Source organism: Lepidochelys olivacea (genome assembly GCF_965140295.1).
Source record: "Lepidochelys olivacea isolate rLepOli2 genome assembly, chromosome: 22".
Classification (NCBI taxonomy): domain Eukaryota; kingdom Metazoa; phylum Chordata; order Testudines; family Cheloniidae; genus Lepidochelys; species Lepidochelys olivacea.
In genome coordinates this window covers 4,272,046-4,291,449 of record NC_140432.1, presented here as the reverse complement: position 1 = coordinate 4,291,449, position 19,404 = coordinate 4,272,046, and the positions used below count along the sequence as shown (strand labels likewise).

Sequence of the window (19,404 nt, the reverse complement as noted above, 5' to 3'; positions counted from 1 at the left end):
GTGGGCTCCTAGTGAACAAGGCGTCTTCTTGGGCATCCACAAGAGCTTGTTCTGGCTCCCAAGAGATCCATACCCAGCATCAGTGGATGTCTGTGTCTCAGCCCCCACGAGCTCTGGCTCCTGATGCCAGGAGAATAACCACACAGCCAGAGCTCAGGCTTGCTCTGAACTTCTGACAAGTGAACGTCTCTGTTGATGCATCTCATTTCATTGCAGCTCACTTCGGCGCTAAGGAGGCTGGGGACCTGTCCACGCTCTTTGATGTTGGTGGCATCCTAGGTCTGGCATTCTTCACTGTTGCTTGCTGTGTTGCCATTGTGGACAGGGAGGGATGATGACTTGTGGCTAAAGCACAGGCCTGGGACACAGAGGAGTTGTATCCCTGGCTCTGACCAGGGTTCCTGGGGGGAACCTTCGCCAACTCAGTTGCACCTAAACTGTCAAATGTGTCTCCTGATTTGGGTGCCTACCTTGAGATGAGGCATGACTCCTAGAGGTGTTCAGCATCCACCACTCCCATTGCTAGCTGGAGTCGTGGGTGCTCAGTGCCTCTGACCATGAGTGTCGCAAGTTGGCCCTGTTCTCTGCCTGGGCTTTATCTGAAAAATGGGAGTAACACTTGCCCTTCTCACCGGGGCATGGGGGCTGTAAGGATTGACTCCTGTTTGTAAAGCTTGTTAAGAGCCATGGAAGGCGAGTGCTAATAGAAGTACCAATTATTATCACATATTTTTATTATTCTGCTCACTGATTGGCTTGTAGTGACAGCTGTTTAGAATCTGGGCCCTTGCTGCATACGTCTGTTTTCCAGCTCAGAGTGTGAGTTGCCTGGAATTCTCTCCTCTGCCTGAGGGCTAACCGGTCACCAGACAGTAACATCTGTCTGCAAGGCGCCGAGCACCTTCCTGAAATCGTGTGGAAAGGCAGCAGTGGGACAAACCCCTGCTCTGACAGAATACAAAGTATGTGACTTTCTCGTGCAGGAGGCATTCTGGCTGGTCTCATATCGGACTACACTGGCGGCAGGGCCACCACATGCTGTGTGATGCTGATAGTGGCTGCTCCCATGGTGCGTATTGTGATGGAAAATGCTCACTAGTCCTCGGTCACGAGGGCTTGACACGAGCCTCTTCCCTCTGCTCCTCCCAAGTAAGCCCCTTCGAGTCATATGCACTTTCCTGCGATGAGTGGCCAGATGGAATCTTGTGCAGGGGTCTGGAACCTAGGGTGGGATCAGCATGAGTCACAACTTGCATGTCTAGCTCTTGTTCCTGGATGAGGATATTCACTCTGGAGCTCTTCCTAGCTCTTCCAGCATCCTCCACAGCGGGGCACAGGAGGCCATGTGAGAGGCTTTCCTCCACCCCCTGCGCTCTGCTCACTGCCCCTTCCTGAACCTCTGCAGTGAGGGTGCCACCTCCACCTCCCTTGGGAGTCTACTGCACTATCCAGCTGCTTCTTCCTAAACTTCTACTCCTCAGCCTGATACCAAGTGTGCTTGGTCTGCACCCTAGAGGCTGACTAGCTTCCTGGTTCTGCCCTGTGCTAGCTCTTGTAATGTCCTCCCGTAAGAGACAGGAGCCGTAGAGCAGTTCTCTCAGCACTGCTGCTCCTCTGCCTGGTCGATGTGGGTCTGAAACAGAAAAGCTATACTCCACTATTAATGTTCAAAACTCCCAAGCGTCATTCCTAGTGAGGCTGAATCAATCACTGAATAGGGACCCGTCTACTCCCTTTATCATAGAATCATAGAATATCAGGGTTGGAAGGGACCTCAGGAGGTCATCTAGTCCAACCCCCTGCTCAAAGCAGGACCAATCCCCAACTAAATCATCCCAGCCAGGGCTTTGTCAAGCCTGACCTTAAAAATATCTAAGGAAGGAGATTCCACCACCTCCCTAAGTAACCCATTCCAGTGTTTCACCACCCTCCTAGTGAAAAAGTTTTTCCTAATATCCAACCTAAACCTCCCCCACTGCAACTTGAGACCATTGCTCCTTGTTCTGTCATCTGTTAGCTGGAGTAGAAAGGCAGCCTTCAGGATCTTGGTGTCTCCAAGAGGAATGGAGGGTGGGAGGGAAAATGAATAGCCATCCCTTTTGTTCTAAGGCACTGGAGTTCTCTGCAGCACAGGGGAGCTCTTGGTGCAGCTGTGAATCAGTGAGGTGCAGATAGCAGTCCTGCTGCTATGCAAATTTGGCAGGAGGCTGGCATCTGACTGCTCCCTGCTGGAGCTCTTCCTCTGCTTGAATGCATGGTGGCTCAGGCAGGGAAAATTATGGGGAGCCCTCCTGTCTACTTTGCACAGCACCCAGTAGCATCCGGGAGGCTGTTCTTAAACTCTGGCCGCTCATCCAGGCGTCCAGGACTGTCCGAACCTGCTGCACAGTGATGGAAAGATGGGCCTTTTGGCTGGTATTGTCTGGGCTGGTGGCAGGTTATGGTGCCTCTGGGTCACCAGATCAAAGCAGCCAATGTTGATAGTTGCTGAAAGCAACCCAACCCACCCATCACAGTGGACAGAGTGCTGCAGATACCCGTGGGCTGTTTGAGGATCGGATGCAGATGCTAATTTGTTATCTGCGCAGGGCTCTAACAGTGGGACTCCTTCTGCCAGCCCAGAAGTGTCCTGTGGGTTCTGGAGTAAAGGAGGAGTTAAAGTTAAAATGTTTGTGGCTTTTCCCCCTGTGGGTAGGATACCCCCCACATCTGTGCTGAACTCCACTTCAGTTTGACTTCACCGTTCACCCCTAAAAGCAACTAATTGGACCAAGTTGCAATGTGAACGCACTCTGACTCTTAGTTGCCATTCTGTTCCCAGCCCAAATGCCTCTGGTGCTGCAGTCTATCATTAGTGCAAAGCTGCGGCGGTGAGACCCTGTCTAGGAGGTCAGAATGCTGGCTCTGAGGTCCTGGTCCTGATGCTGTGGTAGAGCAGTGACAGCACCACGGAAACAAGTTATTTTGTATTGCTGGATTTCACCTTCTTCCAGACTCTGGATTCACGTCGCCCACCAAATGAAACCGAATCCCAAAGACAGCTATGTTTGGCTGGCTGCCCAGTTACCAGCTGCTGGTATTTTATCTGGCAGTCGAACCACAGAACTGAAGGCCAAATGAGAGATTCTGGCTCTTTTATTCCCCTTCAGTCCTGCCCTCCCATAAATACCTGCCAACATCTGCTCTGGCTGACTTACTCAATTCACACTTTCTGGAAAGACTAAAAATTTTCTAACCAAGAAGTAAAACTTAACTTCCTCTTAAAAACACATTGCTGAGTGACCAGCAGGTGTCTCTAGAACGCTTCCCATAACCCTTGGCTTCAGATGTGATTGGGTGGGATGTGCACTGGCAGGATTGACACTGGCTCCTGCTCTCCTGCCATGTGGCAACGACGCCCTTCCCTCAGCAAGCAGGATGGAAGTAACACTCTCCTTAACATGCCACAGTGGGCCTCTTTTCCTACACTCAACTCTACAACTCCTAAAGAGATCTCCATTCAGGATAATGGCTGTTAATCAATCTAGTGCTGTCTTGGAACTAACAGTTCCTTCTGATCCTTGAATGACCCCCCCCTCCTGCCCATATCTGGGTGTGTCTAATTGGCTCTCCTCACCCTCTCTGTTTTACTCTTGTCTGGGAGAAGGGGTGAGAGACAGGTACAGAATCAATACTGCTATGTCGTCCACCCTGACACATCTGGTTCCAGGAGTTTAGCATGGAAAGCATGAGAACTTAGCTGTTGGAGTGCAGGTTAGGTTTTCCCAAGAGCCTTCTTGAGTAGAGGCCAAATTCTTTGAGCATTTCCTTTTGCGCTCAGAGGGAGCCATGCACATGTGCATGTACTGCCCCCCAAATCCCCCAGCCACAAACTAGGTCTAAATTAAGGACCTCGATGTTTATTTAGGCAGCTAAGTATGTGGGCTGAAATTTAAAGGGAATGAGCACCCCAACAGCTGGCTTCAGCGGGAGCTGCAAGTACGTACTCGGTCCCTTGGAGAATGGATTTAGCGCCTGATAGGCCCCCAAGCTAGACAGTATTGGGTCCCTCCTTTGTCTGAAAGGATCCAAATGTGGACTCGGGGTCTTGCACATATGCGGGGGAGGGATTGCTCAGTGGTTTGAGCATTGGCCTGCTAAACCCATGGTTGTGAGTTCAATCCTTGAGGGGGGCCATTTAGGCATCTGAGGCAAAAAAAAAATTGGGGATTGGTCCTGCTTTGAGAAGGGGGTTGGACTAGATGACCTCCTGAGGTCCCTTCCAACCCTGATATTCTATGATAAGATAAATGCTCTTAGCTGGGAAAGGGGATGGGAGAAGAATCCAGGCAGTTGCAGTGAGCAAGCCCTTGCAACTCGTCTGGGACCCAGAGATGCTCTGCTTGATCTCGAGAGGAAGGCGAGTTCCTTCTGGAATGGGGTCGGGGGGAACTTGAGACAAATCGCTGTTCTGTGTCCAGGATTGTCCATGGAGGGTTTCCATGGAAATAACCCTGATACTTGTGTCCACTTGTCATGGCTGCAGCTAGGCCCTCCACCCAGCTGGGGTCTATGGAGGGAGAGCAGAAATTAAGTAAGGGGTTTGGTAATTCTAACCTGCTGGCATAATCAATATCTCCTCTTTGCTTCCAGTTATTCCTGTACAATCACGTTGGCCAGAATGGAATAGCCAGTTCAATAGGTAAGTAGAACTTCAGACTCTTGTGAACAAACCAGTGAGTTTGTTCACAAGTTTGAGTTTCTAGATGAGCCATCTCTGCCTCTCTGGAGGCAAATAAACCATCTAGACTCCTCCCATCTCCTCCAGAATGATCTGCCCTAGGGAAATCTTAACTGGTAGACCCTGGACTGTAGTTATGTACACTGGGAGAAGTTGTCTGATGCTAGACGGCTCTTTAATCTAGCAGCCAAAGGCAGAAGTATCTTCCAGCCAATTAAGTTGGCAAAGTTCAAACTGGAATAAGATGGCTTTTTTAACAGGGAGATTGGTTGACCATTGGAAGAATTTATCTAGGGATGTGGTGGAATTTCCATCACCTGGACATCTTCTTCTAAATCACATCATGGCCCCAACAGTTATTGGGCTCAATGCGGGAATTGCTGGGTGAAATTCAGTGGCCTGTAGGAAATTGGACTCAGTGATGACTGGGCCCCCTTCTGGCTTTAAAATCACAACTAGTCACTGGTACCACACGGTTGCTATTGCTGTTATTTTGTAAATCTCCCCTCTTCACCCCCTGCCAACACCCCATTTCTGTCTTCAGAACCTGTTTGCATCAAGGTCCCCAGCAAATCTTCCTCTGATCCAGGCCTCACTCACTGTCACACTTGTCAAAGCACCTAACTATGGCTGACAGGTACAGAATAAAGTGATGCTGTCACAGCCCAGAATGTTCCCTTCCCATCTGCACTCAGCCTTCCCCAAGCCTTGGCTTATTCTTTTGTCACCACTGTAGTCACGTTCTAGGCCTTCGAGTAGCCGGGGGAGTGGAGATGCAATGGACCCGCAACTAGTCTTATTTCATCTCCTTGCCCTCTCCCCAGGACTCAGGCTCCAATTAGTTATCAGCCAAGTGACTGAAATGGAGGTCACGGTATCACTGAAGTCGTGTTGTAAGAGTTTGTTCCTGCCTGCAGGAGGATGGTTCTTGAGCCAGGCACTTGGGGAGCAGAGGCGGGAAGATGTGACATTCTGAAAGGGAAGAGTAAATGTGTAATGCAGAACCAGTCCTGCAATGGCCTCCAGAATAGTATGTTGGAGATGGAGAGGGGACACTCAACCTAACAGGGCCTTCCTGGGCTGCCTGTAACTCCAAATGGCTCTTGCTTCCAATTCACTTGCTCCCAGGGTGACCTTGTTGTCCCGCTATGAACTCAACGGCAGAACTATGAGCTCACAGAAATTAGAAGCACCCAGGAGATCCTGCCAGTACAGCAGTGTAGCAAATACACAAATCTTTGACTGAATCGCCATAGGCTCTTGGCATTCAGCAGGGGCAGCTGTGCTGTAGAATTGATACTCTTTCTCTTTGCAGCTATGCTTATTATATGTGGTGCCCTGGTGAATGGGCCTTATGCTCTCATTACGACAGCGGTTTCAGCTGACTTGGTAAGAATTCTACTGTTTGTTTTTTCTTAGGGCAGGTCTATACTTAAAACACTGCAGCACTTCAGTGAAGACACTACTTATGCTGATGGGAGAAGCCCTCCCGTCAGTGTGCGTACTTCACCCCCCTGACAGGAGGTAGCTTTGTCAGCGGGAGAAGCCCTCCTGTCAGCATAGTGCTGTTTACACCAGGGATTAGGTGGTTTACCTGCATTGCACAGAGGTGTGGATTTCTCACACCCCTGTGTGACGTAGTTATGCCGACCTAATTTCCTAGTGTAGACCTGGCCCCTCTCGTCTCACTTGAGCCTTTTTTCTTATTTTTTGGCTAGGTCAAAGTTTGAGGCCTTCCATTCCAACTGCAGCTTTTTGTGCACCGCCCTCCATACAAAGGCTGTTCTGTCTCCTCTCCGTAGAGGGTTATTACTGGTGTATCATGTGCAAATACCTGCATCTTGGGCCTCTCCTTAGTGCAAATCCCTCCTCTCCCCCCCCACCCTCCCGGGCTAGGATCGCACACAGCACAAGTGCAAGAAGGTCTTCTCATCGAGTGTAAAGCTGCCACCTGGGCTGAGCCCTCCTGGTGGCAGGGGGACAAGGGCTGGGACGCTGCATTAGAAACTTGGAGGGATTTAAGTGATGTGGTACAGAGTGCTCAGACATCTCGGAGGCAGTTCAGAAGGATTTGTGGTTTTATGCAATCTGCTGGCTGGCTGTAAGCATCCCTGAGATAAATTCTCCAGAGCAGCCTTTCAAGTATAACGTGTTCGTTGTTATCTGTTTCAAAAGATTTAGTCCAGTCCAAGTGTTCCTCAGTTATGCAAGGATATTTTCTGTTGCTGCTGCTTTTAGGACTAGAACATCTTATTCCCAGCTCTGGGACATGCTTGGACTGAGACTCTTCAGACCAAATGTGAGGCTAGCTGGTAAACAAGCTCTATGCTCTGACAGCACAGAGTCCCATTCCTTGCCATGGCCCCGCTGCCAGCAACTGCCCAAAAGTTCCTCAGTAACAAACTGGAAGGCCTTCTGATGGACAGGGGAAGCTGTCTACATGCTGCTCGCTTTCTCCTCTAAATAACATTCTCCTTAGGAGCTTCCCATTGAGACTCTATTATAGTGGGGAAGTAGCACCACTATACTTAAGGTGATTTTACAGCCTGCAGTTGGGCTTGCATCAAGCTAACTTCCCTGTACTTCAGTGGGAGCAGAGCTGAGCCAACACAATAAGCTTTTGAAAATTCCATCCTTAATTCATAGGGAAGTAACTTTGGGTTTTGTTTTTTTTTTAAAGATGACACTTTCAGCTTGTTCAAATTGAAGATATTTCTACCTGCTTTCATAACTGGCTTAAAGTTAGGATTTTGGCTGTGTGGGGAAAGAAAAGAAGGGACTTAAAATCTAACTCCTGTTGAATTTCAGTGGTATTTGGGCACCTGGCTCTGAAACCTCTTTGAAATCCCTAGCCTTAAAAACTTTACAACTGCGGAGTTAATAAAATCAGATGGGATTAAAATCACTGGATTTTTAGCTCTCGTAGGAAGGGTCTGGTTTATATTTGTGCAGTGCCTAGCACAATGGAACCTTGCACATGACTGGGGTCACTGGGCACTATAGCAATGGAAGTCCTCAGTAATGATCCTATTATCCATTCATCAATCTTACTATCAACTCAGGCAAGCTACAGAGGTGCCACCCCCACCCCTTCTCCTCCAAAGATTCAGTACAAATGTAGCTGAAACGCTGATAAGTAACAGCAGAAACCTGACCCAGGTCTGGCCCCTGTTTCAGGCAGCAAGATGCAGTAAATCTGCAAAGAGGCCAGCAAAAAAATCATTCTCCCCCAAACCAAACTTCAGTCTTCAAAAATCCCTCGGCTCCAACCAGCACAAGCCAGGACTCCAGAGAAGCCAAAGCAGCTTCTCCTTCAGGCAGAGCAAAGTACTTCAGCCATTGTGAGCTCTAGTGCTGCTCGTCTGCCTTTGGAACATGGCTGCAGGAGGCAACATAAAATGTGCAGATAATCAGGCTATTGGAATGCTGCCCCTTCCTGGTACATAGAAGGGGAGCGAGTTCCCAGAGATGAAGAATCTCCTTCTCCAGGCCTTCAAGAAGAATACCTTCAGGTTTCCCCTCTTCAAGGAACTGTCTCTCTAGAGTGTGTCTTCCTAAATCTGCCTTCACAGAAGAAACCTCCCTGGCATTTTGATACCAGCATTCCTCGCTGGAAGCTGGAGACAGGTGCTGGACTAACCCCAGTAACCAGAATGAGTCAGGGTTCAGGATGCACTAATGGATCACAAATTGTACCCCTCATTTTCACTCTAGTATTTTGATTTTTTTTTTTAACTTCACCTCCCGCACAGGGAACTCACGAGTGTCTCAAAGGAAATGCAAAAGCCCTGTCCACTGTCACAGCCATAATTGATGGGACTGGATCTATAGGTGAGTAGGGTTGGCTGTACTAACCAAAGGGGGCAAACTATTCCAAGAACTCCATACAATAGCTGAAGAACCTAATTCAACCCCCAGCTCTCCTGGCCCCCAGTAGGGTCAATGTTCCTCTTGCCCCCAGGCATGAGCACCCTTTGCCCAAAGGGAACGCAGGCTGCCGGTGAGCTGGGAGTGGTCTGGGGCCAGCCCAGCTCACTTTCTTTCAGAGAAGGGAAAGGGAGAGAGACTCTTTACTTCCCTATGCAGGGATGGTGATTGGGTCCTGTAAGCTTCAGCCACCCATTCTCGGGCAGGCAGAGAGACGGGAAGGGAGGGGATAAGACTCAGGGGACCTGTTGTGTTCCCGCAGCCCTCTCCCTGCCCCCCCCCGGGGGGGGGGGTGGGAGCTAATGGTGCTGGTGCTGCAAGGAGCTTTTCATACTGCCAAGAAGAATCAAACTGCATTACACAGAGGGCCCCGGTGCTTAAATGGTCCCCAGTGCCCAACAAATAACCCTGCTGTGGAACTGAGCTAGGCAGTGAGGCACACCCAGGCTGGCACTAGAGGAAAGTTACTGCCGGCTACTCCAGCTCTGCCTGTCGTTGGAGCCAGGGGCGTCCAGACACTCGCTTCCTTAGCAGGGCTGTGAGGCTACTGCTGGCCATGTGGAAACTGCTCAGAGGGGAGACCTGGAGCAAGTTCTTCCGCTCTCTTCTGGCCCTTGAGAAGTGGGAGCTGGATCTGCAGGCCCAGCTGCAGCATCCGGCAAGTCTGGCCAGTGCATGATAGCAGGGGCGGTGGGAGAACACAAGGGGGCATAGCTAATAGCAGCGGCTGCCAAGGTGGAAGTGGGAGCAAGGCGAGAAACTGGCAGGGGGAGGAGATGACTGGGAGAGCAGGCAGAGGAGCTGGAGCCTGCATCTCTTGGCACATGCAGCTGTGAGCATGCAGCCTTCAAGCACTCACTCCAGCACGTCTGTCAGAACTGATGTGGGGGCTGGGTATGGGTTTTCTGCCCTGCATACGCCAGTGCCCAAAGGCTGGCTGCCCAGGATGGTTCCTGGCTGCTAGTGATGTGCGTTGTTTGTCCTTTGCAGGTGCTGCTCTGGGCCCCCTGCTGGCAGGGCTGATCTCTCCCTCTGGCTGGAACAATGTCTTCTACATGTTAATAACAGCGGATATCTTGGCTTGCCTGGTGGGTTTCTCTTGAGCCTGCTGTGGCTTCTTGATGCAGATTAGGGGACTGGTGTGCAGCTGGGCCAGGGGTTGTCTGATTTCACAAGCTAAGTGTCTGGCATGGCCAGCATTTGGATGGGTGGCCTCTAAGTAAAGGCCAGGAGCTGTAGCACATAATACAGGTGCCTGAGTATTTGGTGCTCTTCTCTCCGAGGCAGCAATGAATTTGTGTCCCAGCATCCTGAGGGGTTAACATCGTGTCTGACAGACAGCACCCAAAGCATGCTTCTCAAGCATAGAGGGAGGAACTCCGGTGTTGTGACCAAATGCCAGTGGGGTTAATTGCATTTGTCTCCCAGAGTTACTCCTGGAGTGTCAGCTGGATACAGGCGTCTTCATTTCCTGCCCTAACTCTTGTATAGTGCTGCTGGGCACATGTCAAACAGCAACTGGTGCCACTATCAAGGTGGCTCCATTTCAGTGCAGGGAGCATTTCCATCGCTTAGAACATGCTCTGGGAGCTTTCAAGATAAAAGACAAAAGCATGCATGGTGAAAGTGGTGGGCTCTGTATAAAGCCAGACATGATGAGCAGCCTCTTCCATCTACAGGGCTGCTTTTATGCACAGCAGGTTCTCTTAGCCATCGTGAAGTGGTTCCTAGATTTGTAACACAGCCTCGGCTCTGAACCGCTTCACTCTTCCTAATTCCTTTGCACTGCACTGGGGCATCGAAAGAAAATCTGCACTCTTTTCTCCCCCTTTTTCTCTGACGATCAGTGCTGCTGTTAACTGGCCAGTGGTCGCTGAAAGGGGCCAGGTGATCAGCGGTCAAGGCACTAGACTGGAAGTGGGGATACCTGGGTTCTATTCCTGGCTCTATCACTGACCTGTGTACAGCACCTAGCACCACCATGGGGTCCCAATCTTGGTTGGAATCTGTGCTCTTGCAGTATTCCTCCTCCACAGCCCCAACAACATCACTGCTCCTGCCTTTTTTTTGGCTTTCCACTTCCATAAAGAGGTAACTGTGCTCACTGAGACTTGAATCCTGCACCTTTCCATGGACATCCTGATCTACATCAGGAGCTTTTCCACTCCTGTTTTGTCGGATTTTTGATTGCCTTTGTGCATGTTTTGCTTTGCAGGAACACGTTAGAAAACAAGACTTTGCAGGAATAGTCATGGAGATGGCAAATTATGTGAATGTTTCAGAGCAGTTGCAGAAAGTAAAGCCTGTATTTAACCAAGTGTTGTCATTAGAAACCTGATGTTAGGAATATGCTCATCCAATCATGGGATAGATATAGGCCCTGTGACTCCTTCGTCCCATCCGAATTTTGACTCTTGAATACTCGTAATGAAAATGCTCTCAATCTACAAACAAAGAATTATTCCCTGAAACTGTGGTGAATTATTTATTCACATTTATAGACAATACATGGCCTGACAAACTAAATTCAAACTCAGTCATTCATCCAGTTTTGTTTGCCTACTTCTCATTCACTCCGGGGATGGGGCGGGTGGGGGGACTGTATCTTCAATACTTTCCCAGAGGCTAGAATCGTAAGTCAGATATTCATCTTGAGTGTCTTTTCCCTTCCAGTTCCTTTCCCGGGTGGTGTATAAAGAGATTAAAGGATGGTGTGGCTGCTACACAAGAAAAAGAGGGTATGTGCTTCTAAAATCCCAAGTTTTCGTGTATTTCTATGACTGTTCTCAGATCTCCTGTAGCACTGGCGGAGAAGCCCCCACTTCCAGCGGTGTGTCCTGGCCTGGCAAAATATGCAGGTATGGTATATGCTGAGTGCACATAGGAGTATGAGATATAAAGTAGGTGCTATTGAAAAGGGAAACATACCGTACTTGAGTAATTTACCTCTACTGCTGCATTCCCTGCATTTAGAATGGGAAGCACCCTAAATGCTGCTGTAAATGTTTTTTGTCTTTGATGGAACCCCCTGCACAATGAATGCCTCCCCACCCCCTATCCTCTCCAAAGGGACATCTAGAACCTGGGCCACAGAAGTACCCAGGGAGAGTTATGACTGTTCTCATGACCCAAGAGTTCTGCCTCCAGCCTGGCAGCACCCTATTGATGTGTTCTAAATGAGTTGTCCTTGTGTGTCTTCTTAGCTCGTCTGTGGCACTAACAAACGCAGTAGTGTTGGATGGGAAATAGTTTGTATTGTGAGTATCTCTGGTATTTTGCTGCCGCAGCTAATTCCACCTGCGATTTATGCTGATTTTTCTTTCTTGGCATTTGTGGGGTAAACATGAAGGTGTCTGTTCTGTGGCAAACTGAAGAAGAGCAGAGACCCAGGGCACAGTAGTCCTACATCAGTCTTGTGAGGGAGCAGCTTCCAAAGAAAGGATCCAATATGTCCACCAATAGTGTCCATCCCCAGTGCCTGACTGTGACAGCAAAACACGCTGTGCTCTGGGTCATATTGCAGAGTAGTGGGGCTAACTGATCAGAATACTGCTTGAAATGTCCAGACACACTGGTCTGGACACCAAATTTTTAGTCATAGAGTATAAGGCCAGAAAGGACCATCAGATCATCTTGTCTGACCACCAGCTAGTTTATTAAACTAACAAACTATTAGTGGCAAAGTACATAGCCCCACTGCTCCTGTAACCTTGCCAGTGAGTCTGATGATAAAAATATAAATGTAATGACGTACCAATCAAAGTAATTTCCAAGCCTGTGTAAAATGAAGGTAATAATCATGTGTCTGAATCAGTATTGTCATAAAAATACTCCTGTCCTGGAGTCAAAACAAATTGACAAGATTGTAGACTACATTTCTCAGAGGCCATCTTTGCTCTTTAACTGACAGTCCCAGGGCAGCTCATGATGGTGTAGGGCTGTGCTTTGCCATATGGGATAAGGTGTGTTCCCGCCATGCTCTCAGGAGCCTGGTACGCTACATCTTGATTTCGTTTACAGGTAAACAGCTTTTTTGGTAGTCATGTTCTGGGCTCCTGTGTTACAGTAAGTCTGGCCCATGTCTCCTCCTCAGCCCTGGTGCAGAGTAACAAGACTCCTGCTTTCATGTTTCGGCTACCTTGTCACAAAGGGCCGAGTTCTAGCTTCTCCAACCTGCACAAGCTCCCTTTGGAGTGACGTGTGCCCATCTGCCGGCAGAAATGGGCCCCAGGGAGAATGTGCTGTGAGCAGCTCTGGCTTTGGGAATGTGCCACTCTTCACTTGCTGGGCCCACCAAAGGGTGGCAAACCTGCTTCCTTTATGTTGGTCAGTCAGGGTGATGCTTCAGTCTCTGTTTAGAGCCCTTTGGTGTCTGAGGCTCCAGTCTCATCCCTTGGGAAGAGAATATGGTGGGCTCAGCCAGCTAATGACAGCTGGACCTCAATTTATATCTGGCTGGTTCTGCCTTCTTCACCTCAGTCACCTCAGTAGCAGCCTGGAAAAGTAGGGCTGTAGCCAGGGTGCCTCTTATTGCATTTCATGAGACAAGGTTCCCTTTCTTCAGGGCTTGTGAGCCTGGCACAGCTGGGAGAACTGGGCCAGAAGGCTGTGGGTTTGAGTCTCTGCAGTGTGATTCTGGCCCATCCTCAGTGATAGCTGTGCAGAAGCAAAAAGAGAAGGGAATGCTGCAGTGCAAGAGCTGCGACATTCAGCTAAGATGAAGGCCAGATCCCCACAGGGACGTGGGCATTGCAACACCTAACTTTTAGGCATCTAGAAATCCCTGGAATAAAAACAGGATCCACAAAGCCTGAGTTAGGTGCTAGTTTCCCTGTGCAATGAATTGGGGGGCAGGTGCCTAAGAATGGGACCAACAAAAGCCAGCCTCTTCTCCTGTGGATCTGACCTGACAGTAACATCCCATCTGCCAGCTTTTGGTGGCTGGGCTAGGAAGTTGGGCATTTCCCAACAGTCAGTTCTGTCCCCAAATTCCCTCTCAGAGTAAGGGGTTCTAATGTCTAAAGCTGAGGCCCAAGTGGTCACTGGGGACTGCCTCACTGTCTGCATAGTCACTGCAGTGCTGGTGTCTCCTTACGTTGGGGACCCCCAGCGTCTGGAAGGTGCTGCAGCCATCCCAGCCCCTGGGTGGTCCTTGCGTGTCCCTCTTGGGTTGTTTCTCAGACTCTCACCATTTAGTTCCCCACTGAAATCAAATTAACAGCTGTGAGCTGTTGTCTGCTCTCCGGGCCACCCACTAGGCTCTTGTGTTAGCAGGAACCAAAATGGTGGTGATATCTCTGCTGCCTTCTCTCCCTGCTTGCTCCTGTTTCTCCTTTGGCTCTTTCCCTCACATAAGGACTCCGTGGCTCTAAAACTCAGCAGGTGAGGTGAGCTGGGTGAGGGCCATGCAAAGGGGCAGGATGTAGGTACTAGTGACTTGGCTTTGGATTCTGGCACCGCTGCAGTTATTGAACAATCTCCATCAGAGCAAAGTTCCATCTGTCCCTGACTGTATCTGAGCACCTGGGAAGCGGTGGCTATTAAGGCTTAAAAGGGCTTCGGAAGCTTATTGAATGTAATTAAACTCATGAAAATAAACTCTTCCTTGGCAGGCGCCTGCCTGATCACACTCCATGGGCTGTGCTCTAATCATGGTTCTTGTTCTCACAGATTTAAAGAATTTTGACCTGACTCCCTGTGACCAGAGACAGCGGAGTGCAGCAGTGATGGGCTTTGCTGGCAGAACCCACCTTTTAATGCTCTCCGTTTAAAGTGGGAGGAATTTTATGGAGGCAAAATGAACTGGTGAGATGAGTAGTTCTCTAAAACCCAACCACCACGGACTCTAATCATTGGCAGCAGCTTTAACCAGGGCGAAGGTGTGGAGAAGATGGTGTATTCTGGGCCAGGACTGTTTTGTGAGGCATAACTGGGGCCTCTGTCTCTTACCCGCTGCCCCTGCTCCTCTTCCATTATTTCTTTTATTATTAAAAGGATGCTAAACCTGTGTTGTAGTGGAGCTTCTCTTTGTTCTGGGAGTGGAGGGAAATGTTCCCAAGGTCGATGGGCTCAAGGAGCTGCAGAGACTGGCATCCTTCTGTGCGATGTGCTAGAGCTTCTGGCCCTTGCCTCGTCGAGATCAGCAGTTCCATCTCGGCACCAGGTGATTCTCAAATGATTGACAGTCCTCAGGTTTGAACCCCACTTCTGGCTTTTCAGATGCCTCTATCGTCATTTGTTTGTAACATTGATTAACCTGCTCAACAACTGAGCCGAAAACTTGCCAGTTCCTGTGGCTGGATTCTCTCTCATTCTGGAGTTTAAAACAGTAGGTACTAATAAATGGATAGTGATTAGCTATCAAATAGGTATTGCAAGCAAGAATTTTATTTTGGGGAACAAGACAAAGGGTTGTCTCAATGCTCTTGGCTCTCCATAATACAAAGTTGTGCTCGACAGTAGAACACTGCCATTTGGCCTGGGAAAAAAAGACTCGTTAGTTTAGTCCAGGAATCCCATTTCTAGATTTGCTGATAAACACAAACTAAGGTTTATTATGTGCTTTGCTGTTTCCAGAACCACTCTTTACACTGGAAGGAAGCAGCATCTTTCATAATGGTACCGGTTTATAATTTTAAAACACTGTATGATGGTTTGTAGTTCAGAATCTTTGTGTGAGATTATAAATTCACCCAGCCTCTGTGCAAAGTGAACTATATTCCTATCATTTGAAATGTCTTAATCTGCAACTGCAGGCCCCTGACAGTTGTTTTAAGAGTAACTTCGACAATTTTTGTAAGGACACTCTGTCTGGGTTCTTACACCACGCTTATCACTGCTCTATTCAAGTGCCAAACATCCCTGTGAGCTGTACTGTGAGGGGGAGGGGGAAAAGTTAATCTCTCCTACAGCCTCTGTATGTCCAGAAGCAGCTGACTAATGTATTCCTCCTCTTTCTTAAAGTGTCTTTAGGAGCATAGGTGTAGATTGGGGGATCAATTCTACCCAGGCCAACAGGGCTGTGCATGGGGAGTAAATTCCGCACCTGCCCGGGGCTTGCAGTTTGGGTGCAATACTCCCATGTCCCCCCAAACCACGCCCATGCCTAGAGATCATTGTGCTAGAAAGAGAGATGCAATGGGAAGAGGAGAATGGTGGTGGGGGAAGGAAGAGCCCCATTTAAATCCAAAATGCCAGTCTGTGCCAGCTAAGTACAGGGCTTCTGTATCTTAACAATTTAACACCCATCTAATTCTCAGCCTTCCAAAAAAGAATGAAAAACTGGTAAATTGCCTTCATGACCAATAATAGGCCTATCAAATCGTCTATTTATCAATCCACCCATCTCCATCATCTCCAGTAGTGCTGGGTGCATCACTCGCTCCGAAGAGACAGATCGTTGCTGCCAATGTCTTAGTCTAACCAGCTGGGCGTAACATTCGTTCTTAATGAGTAAGGCAGAGCAGGACAAGCTGCTTATTGGTTCTGATTCTTCCCCCTGCCTCACCCTAGTAGTTTTATAAGAGCAAAGCGGCTGCATTTCGGTGGCGACAGTTCTCCGGTGGCCGCACTCATCGGTGGCATTTTGGCGGCAGGTTCTCCGGCGGATGCGCTCCTCTCCTCTTCGTTCCTTGGCGCTAGCCCTGACAGCAGGCGCACATAAACGTCCCAGCAGGCGCCCTGGCACCCGTGGGCACCGCATTAGGGACCATTGGTGTAAAGAAAAGGGATGCAGTCCTCTCCAAAAGTCCTCAGTGCTGCTCCAGGAGAATTTGTCTCTCAAAAGGCCATCCGCTTATAAGCAGATACGTCTCTACTGCTGTGCTGGGAAAGCAAGAGAGGCTCCTGTTAGGTACATCTACACTGTAAAGAACAATCCGCAGCATAGAGTCTCAGGCCCTGGGTTTGTAGGGTTAAAAATAAGAGTGCAGCCGTTCCCGCTCTGGCGCCGAAACCTGGCCAGGGAAGAGGATCTTTGTAGCTCAGGCTCCAACTGAGCTGGTACCACCTACACTGCTGTTTTAGCCCCACAGTCCGAGCTTCGTGGACCCAAGTCAATTGACCCAGGCTCTGGGACTCTGTCCGGGGGGTTTTCTTTGCAATGTAGACACACACTTAGTATAGCAAAAGGGAACTGAACATAAATCACAGTGCAAACATGGAACTGCCTTCAGCAGAAGACCTAGCTGAGCATACTGGGAAAAGATGGAACTTTATTATCTGGCAGTCGCCTCCCCCTGTGTCAGGGTTAGATCTGCAAAGGGACTTTGCTGCTTAATGAGGCAGCGGGGAACCCTGGCACCAACCTAACCTCTGCTCAGCTGCTGCCAGCCCCTGGAGGCACTTATGTTTCTGCTGGGGGAGCATGCACAAAACTGCTCAAATTTTGATGCCACTGAGCTACTTAGTTCCTAGTTCAGGCCTAAGCCCTGGTGGGATTCTCAGAATAGGCGTTCCCCTGCCTATCCCAGCTGTAGGGTCCAATCTGTGAAGCGTCGTCAGCACTTCTGACCTACACAGAACCTGGGGCTCTGTGTCCGTCTGTGCAATTATACCCACTAACCCTATGGTCAGGGCACTCATCTGGACTGTGGGAGACCCAAATCCCTGCTCTACCTGATAGAGATCAGGGACTGGAACGCAGGTCTCCCATATTGCAGAAGTGCTCCAACCACTGGGCTACAGAATATTCTGGGGTGGGGTCTCTCAACTCTGCAAATGATCCTCACGTTCAGAGATCGACCTGGACTCCTCAGCACTGCTCAGGGGCTGACGATCGCTGCTGGCAGGCGTCCTCTTCCTGCAGGAGTCAGGCTACTTTTGGTGCCAGGATCTCCCCGCTCCACAAAGGGGTGCAGGGCTCAGGTGCAGATTATAATAACTCTGCTAAAAACACAACTCCTGATCTCCTGCCCCAGCGCTCAGCCACGCTCCCAGCAGGCGGGCAGCCCTGAGTGAGCACCAGAGCAGCACTGGCCACGTGGGGCCTGGTCTGTCTAGGAGCTGAAAGGCTCACGCCGCCCGGCTGGGGAGAGAATTTTCTCACAAAACTCTGTGTGCTGAGCGCTCTCCTGAGGAGTGAAAGCACCAAGCTGAGGGATGTTGCTGCCAGGCATCTGGAGGCCAGTTGTCAGGGGAACCCTGCATGCAGGCCTGGGGCTCACCAGCTCCCCCATACCAGTCCTGCCCCTTCAGTAGCTGGCTCCAGCTCCTCCAAAATGGCTTCTCCCCTCTCCCAGCGCTCCCACATCCTGCTGGTCACCCTAGGTCTTCTTCCGGGGCTCTGACTGGTCAGTCATGTGACTCTACTCCCCACCACCCCCAGACATGGCCCCTCCTCTGAGCAGGCAGCTGGTGGCCATCCAGGCACGCTGCCGTCCTTCCCCAGAGCTCCAGGGGCCATCGCTCGAAATCGGGGCTCTCCTCGCTCCCTCGGGGCTGCTCACAGTCTCTGAATCTGCCCTTGGCCCCCCTTCCTCCCGGGACAGCATGCGTCTTCCTGTGCCAGCCGTACACAGAGCCAGGGGCCAAGCTGAGCTTCCCGGGGGTTACTGATCTATAATTGATACCAATTGGACCAGGGACTCCCAGCATCCCAGGCAAGTGCCCTAACCACTGGGCAACTGCGCCCTTCTCTGTCTGGCCACATCAGTACTGAATTGTACACAGTGGGACAGTGTCAAGCCCCTCAAATCTGCTGGAAACCAGACTGGTTTCTGAGGGAAAGCAGAGTGGGGAGCTGCCTAAACTAGCCAACAGGAAATGCCAAAGTGAGGGGTGATTTAGGCACCTCAAAGGGAGTTAGGCACCTCCCTCTGCCTGGGATTCACAGCTGTGAACCCACTGCTCCTTCAGTTAGGAGCCTAAGTCAGGTCAGAAAACTAGACCATGTCCCCCGTTCAGCCCATAGCCTGGCGGTCAGGACGCTCACCTGGGCTTTGAATTTTCAGCTCCTCACTCGGCCTGATGTGGAGCAGGACCTTGGGTCTCCCATATCCCCGCAGAGTGCCCTGCTCAGCAGGCAATCGCTCCCCCTCCCTAGCCCATGGCGTATTTATACAAAGTGGAACCGCTTCAACAAGAGCCCCCTCTCCCCCCCGCAGGGCACTCAGCCTGGGATATGGGGGACCCAAGCTCATGTCCCTGCTCCACATCATGCAGAGCAGGGATTCAAACCTGGGTTTCCTGGCCCACCCTGACCCTGGGCTGCTAGGTACTATGGGCCCTGGAGACCTATATTCCTGACTGTGTTTTGTGCAGTGCCAATGCGGTAAACATTGTTACCTCAAGGGGAATAAGGCAACGCTTCAGAAAGGAAAACTTAGGAATGGTAGAGGGGAGATAAAAGGAAAGCCCCTTTTCTCAGAAGGACAGACTCGACTCCCTTCTGTATCTGTCGCCGGTGGATTTAGCTTACAATAAGGGTGTCCCTCCCTCCCTGTGTGATCTAATAAAAATGAAGAAAAGACAAGGTAATATGGTGCAAACAAAGGTAAGTGGGTAAAGGTACAGAAACCTGGGGAAACAGGGAGGGGGAAGAAACACAAACTTAACTGTACAGTGATTCAGTGACTGGCTCTAGGAGCTTGAAACTCAGACCCACGAAACCTTCCTTGGCCTTCAGAAAAACAATAAATGAAACCCCAGTACCGAAACCTTTCCTACAATTTAGGTGCAATGGGCTCTATGCACGGACACGAGGCCCAGGACCTTCTCCTCTCCGGCTAATTGGAAGCCTTTGAGGAGGACCGCTCGGG

The 19,404-nt window shown here is 50.0% G+C and overlaps 1 protein-coding gene across 1 annotated transcript in view; it reads left to right on the top strand.

Annotated features, from left to right (window-relative positions):
• The window catches only part of SLC37A2 (solute carrier family 37 member 2), a gene marked incomplete at its 5' end in the record, with an annotated part of 59,006 nt that extends 44,352 nt beyond the window's left edge, over nucleotides 1-14,654 (top strand). The window contains 8 exon segments of the mRNA XM_084611923.1: nucleotides 217-279; nucleotides 984-1,069; nucleotides 4,633-4,681; nucleotides 6,036-6,109; nucleotides 8,473-8,551; nucleotides 9,638-9,735; nucleotides 11,321-11,385; nucleotides 14,318-14,654. Coding sequence (XP_084468049.1) covers nucleotides 217-279; nucleotides 984-1,069; nucleotides 4,633-4,681; nucleotides 6,036-6,109; nucleotides 8,473-8,551; nucleotides 9,638-9,735; nucleotides 11,321-11,385; nucleotides 14,318-14,333 — 530 coding nt within the window. The 3' untranslated portion in view covers nucleotides 14,334-14,654.
• Between the last annotated feature and the right edge of the window lie 4,750 nt (nucleotides 14,655-19,404).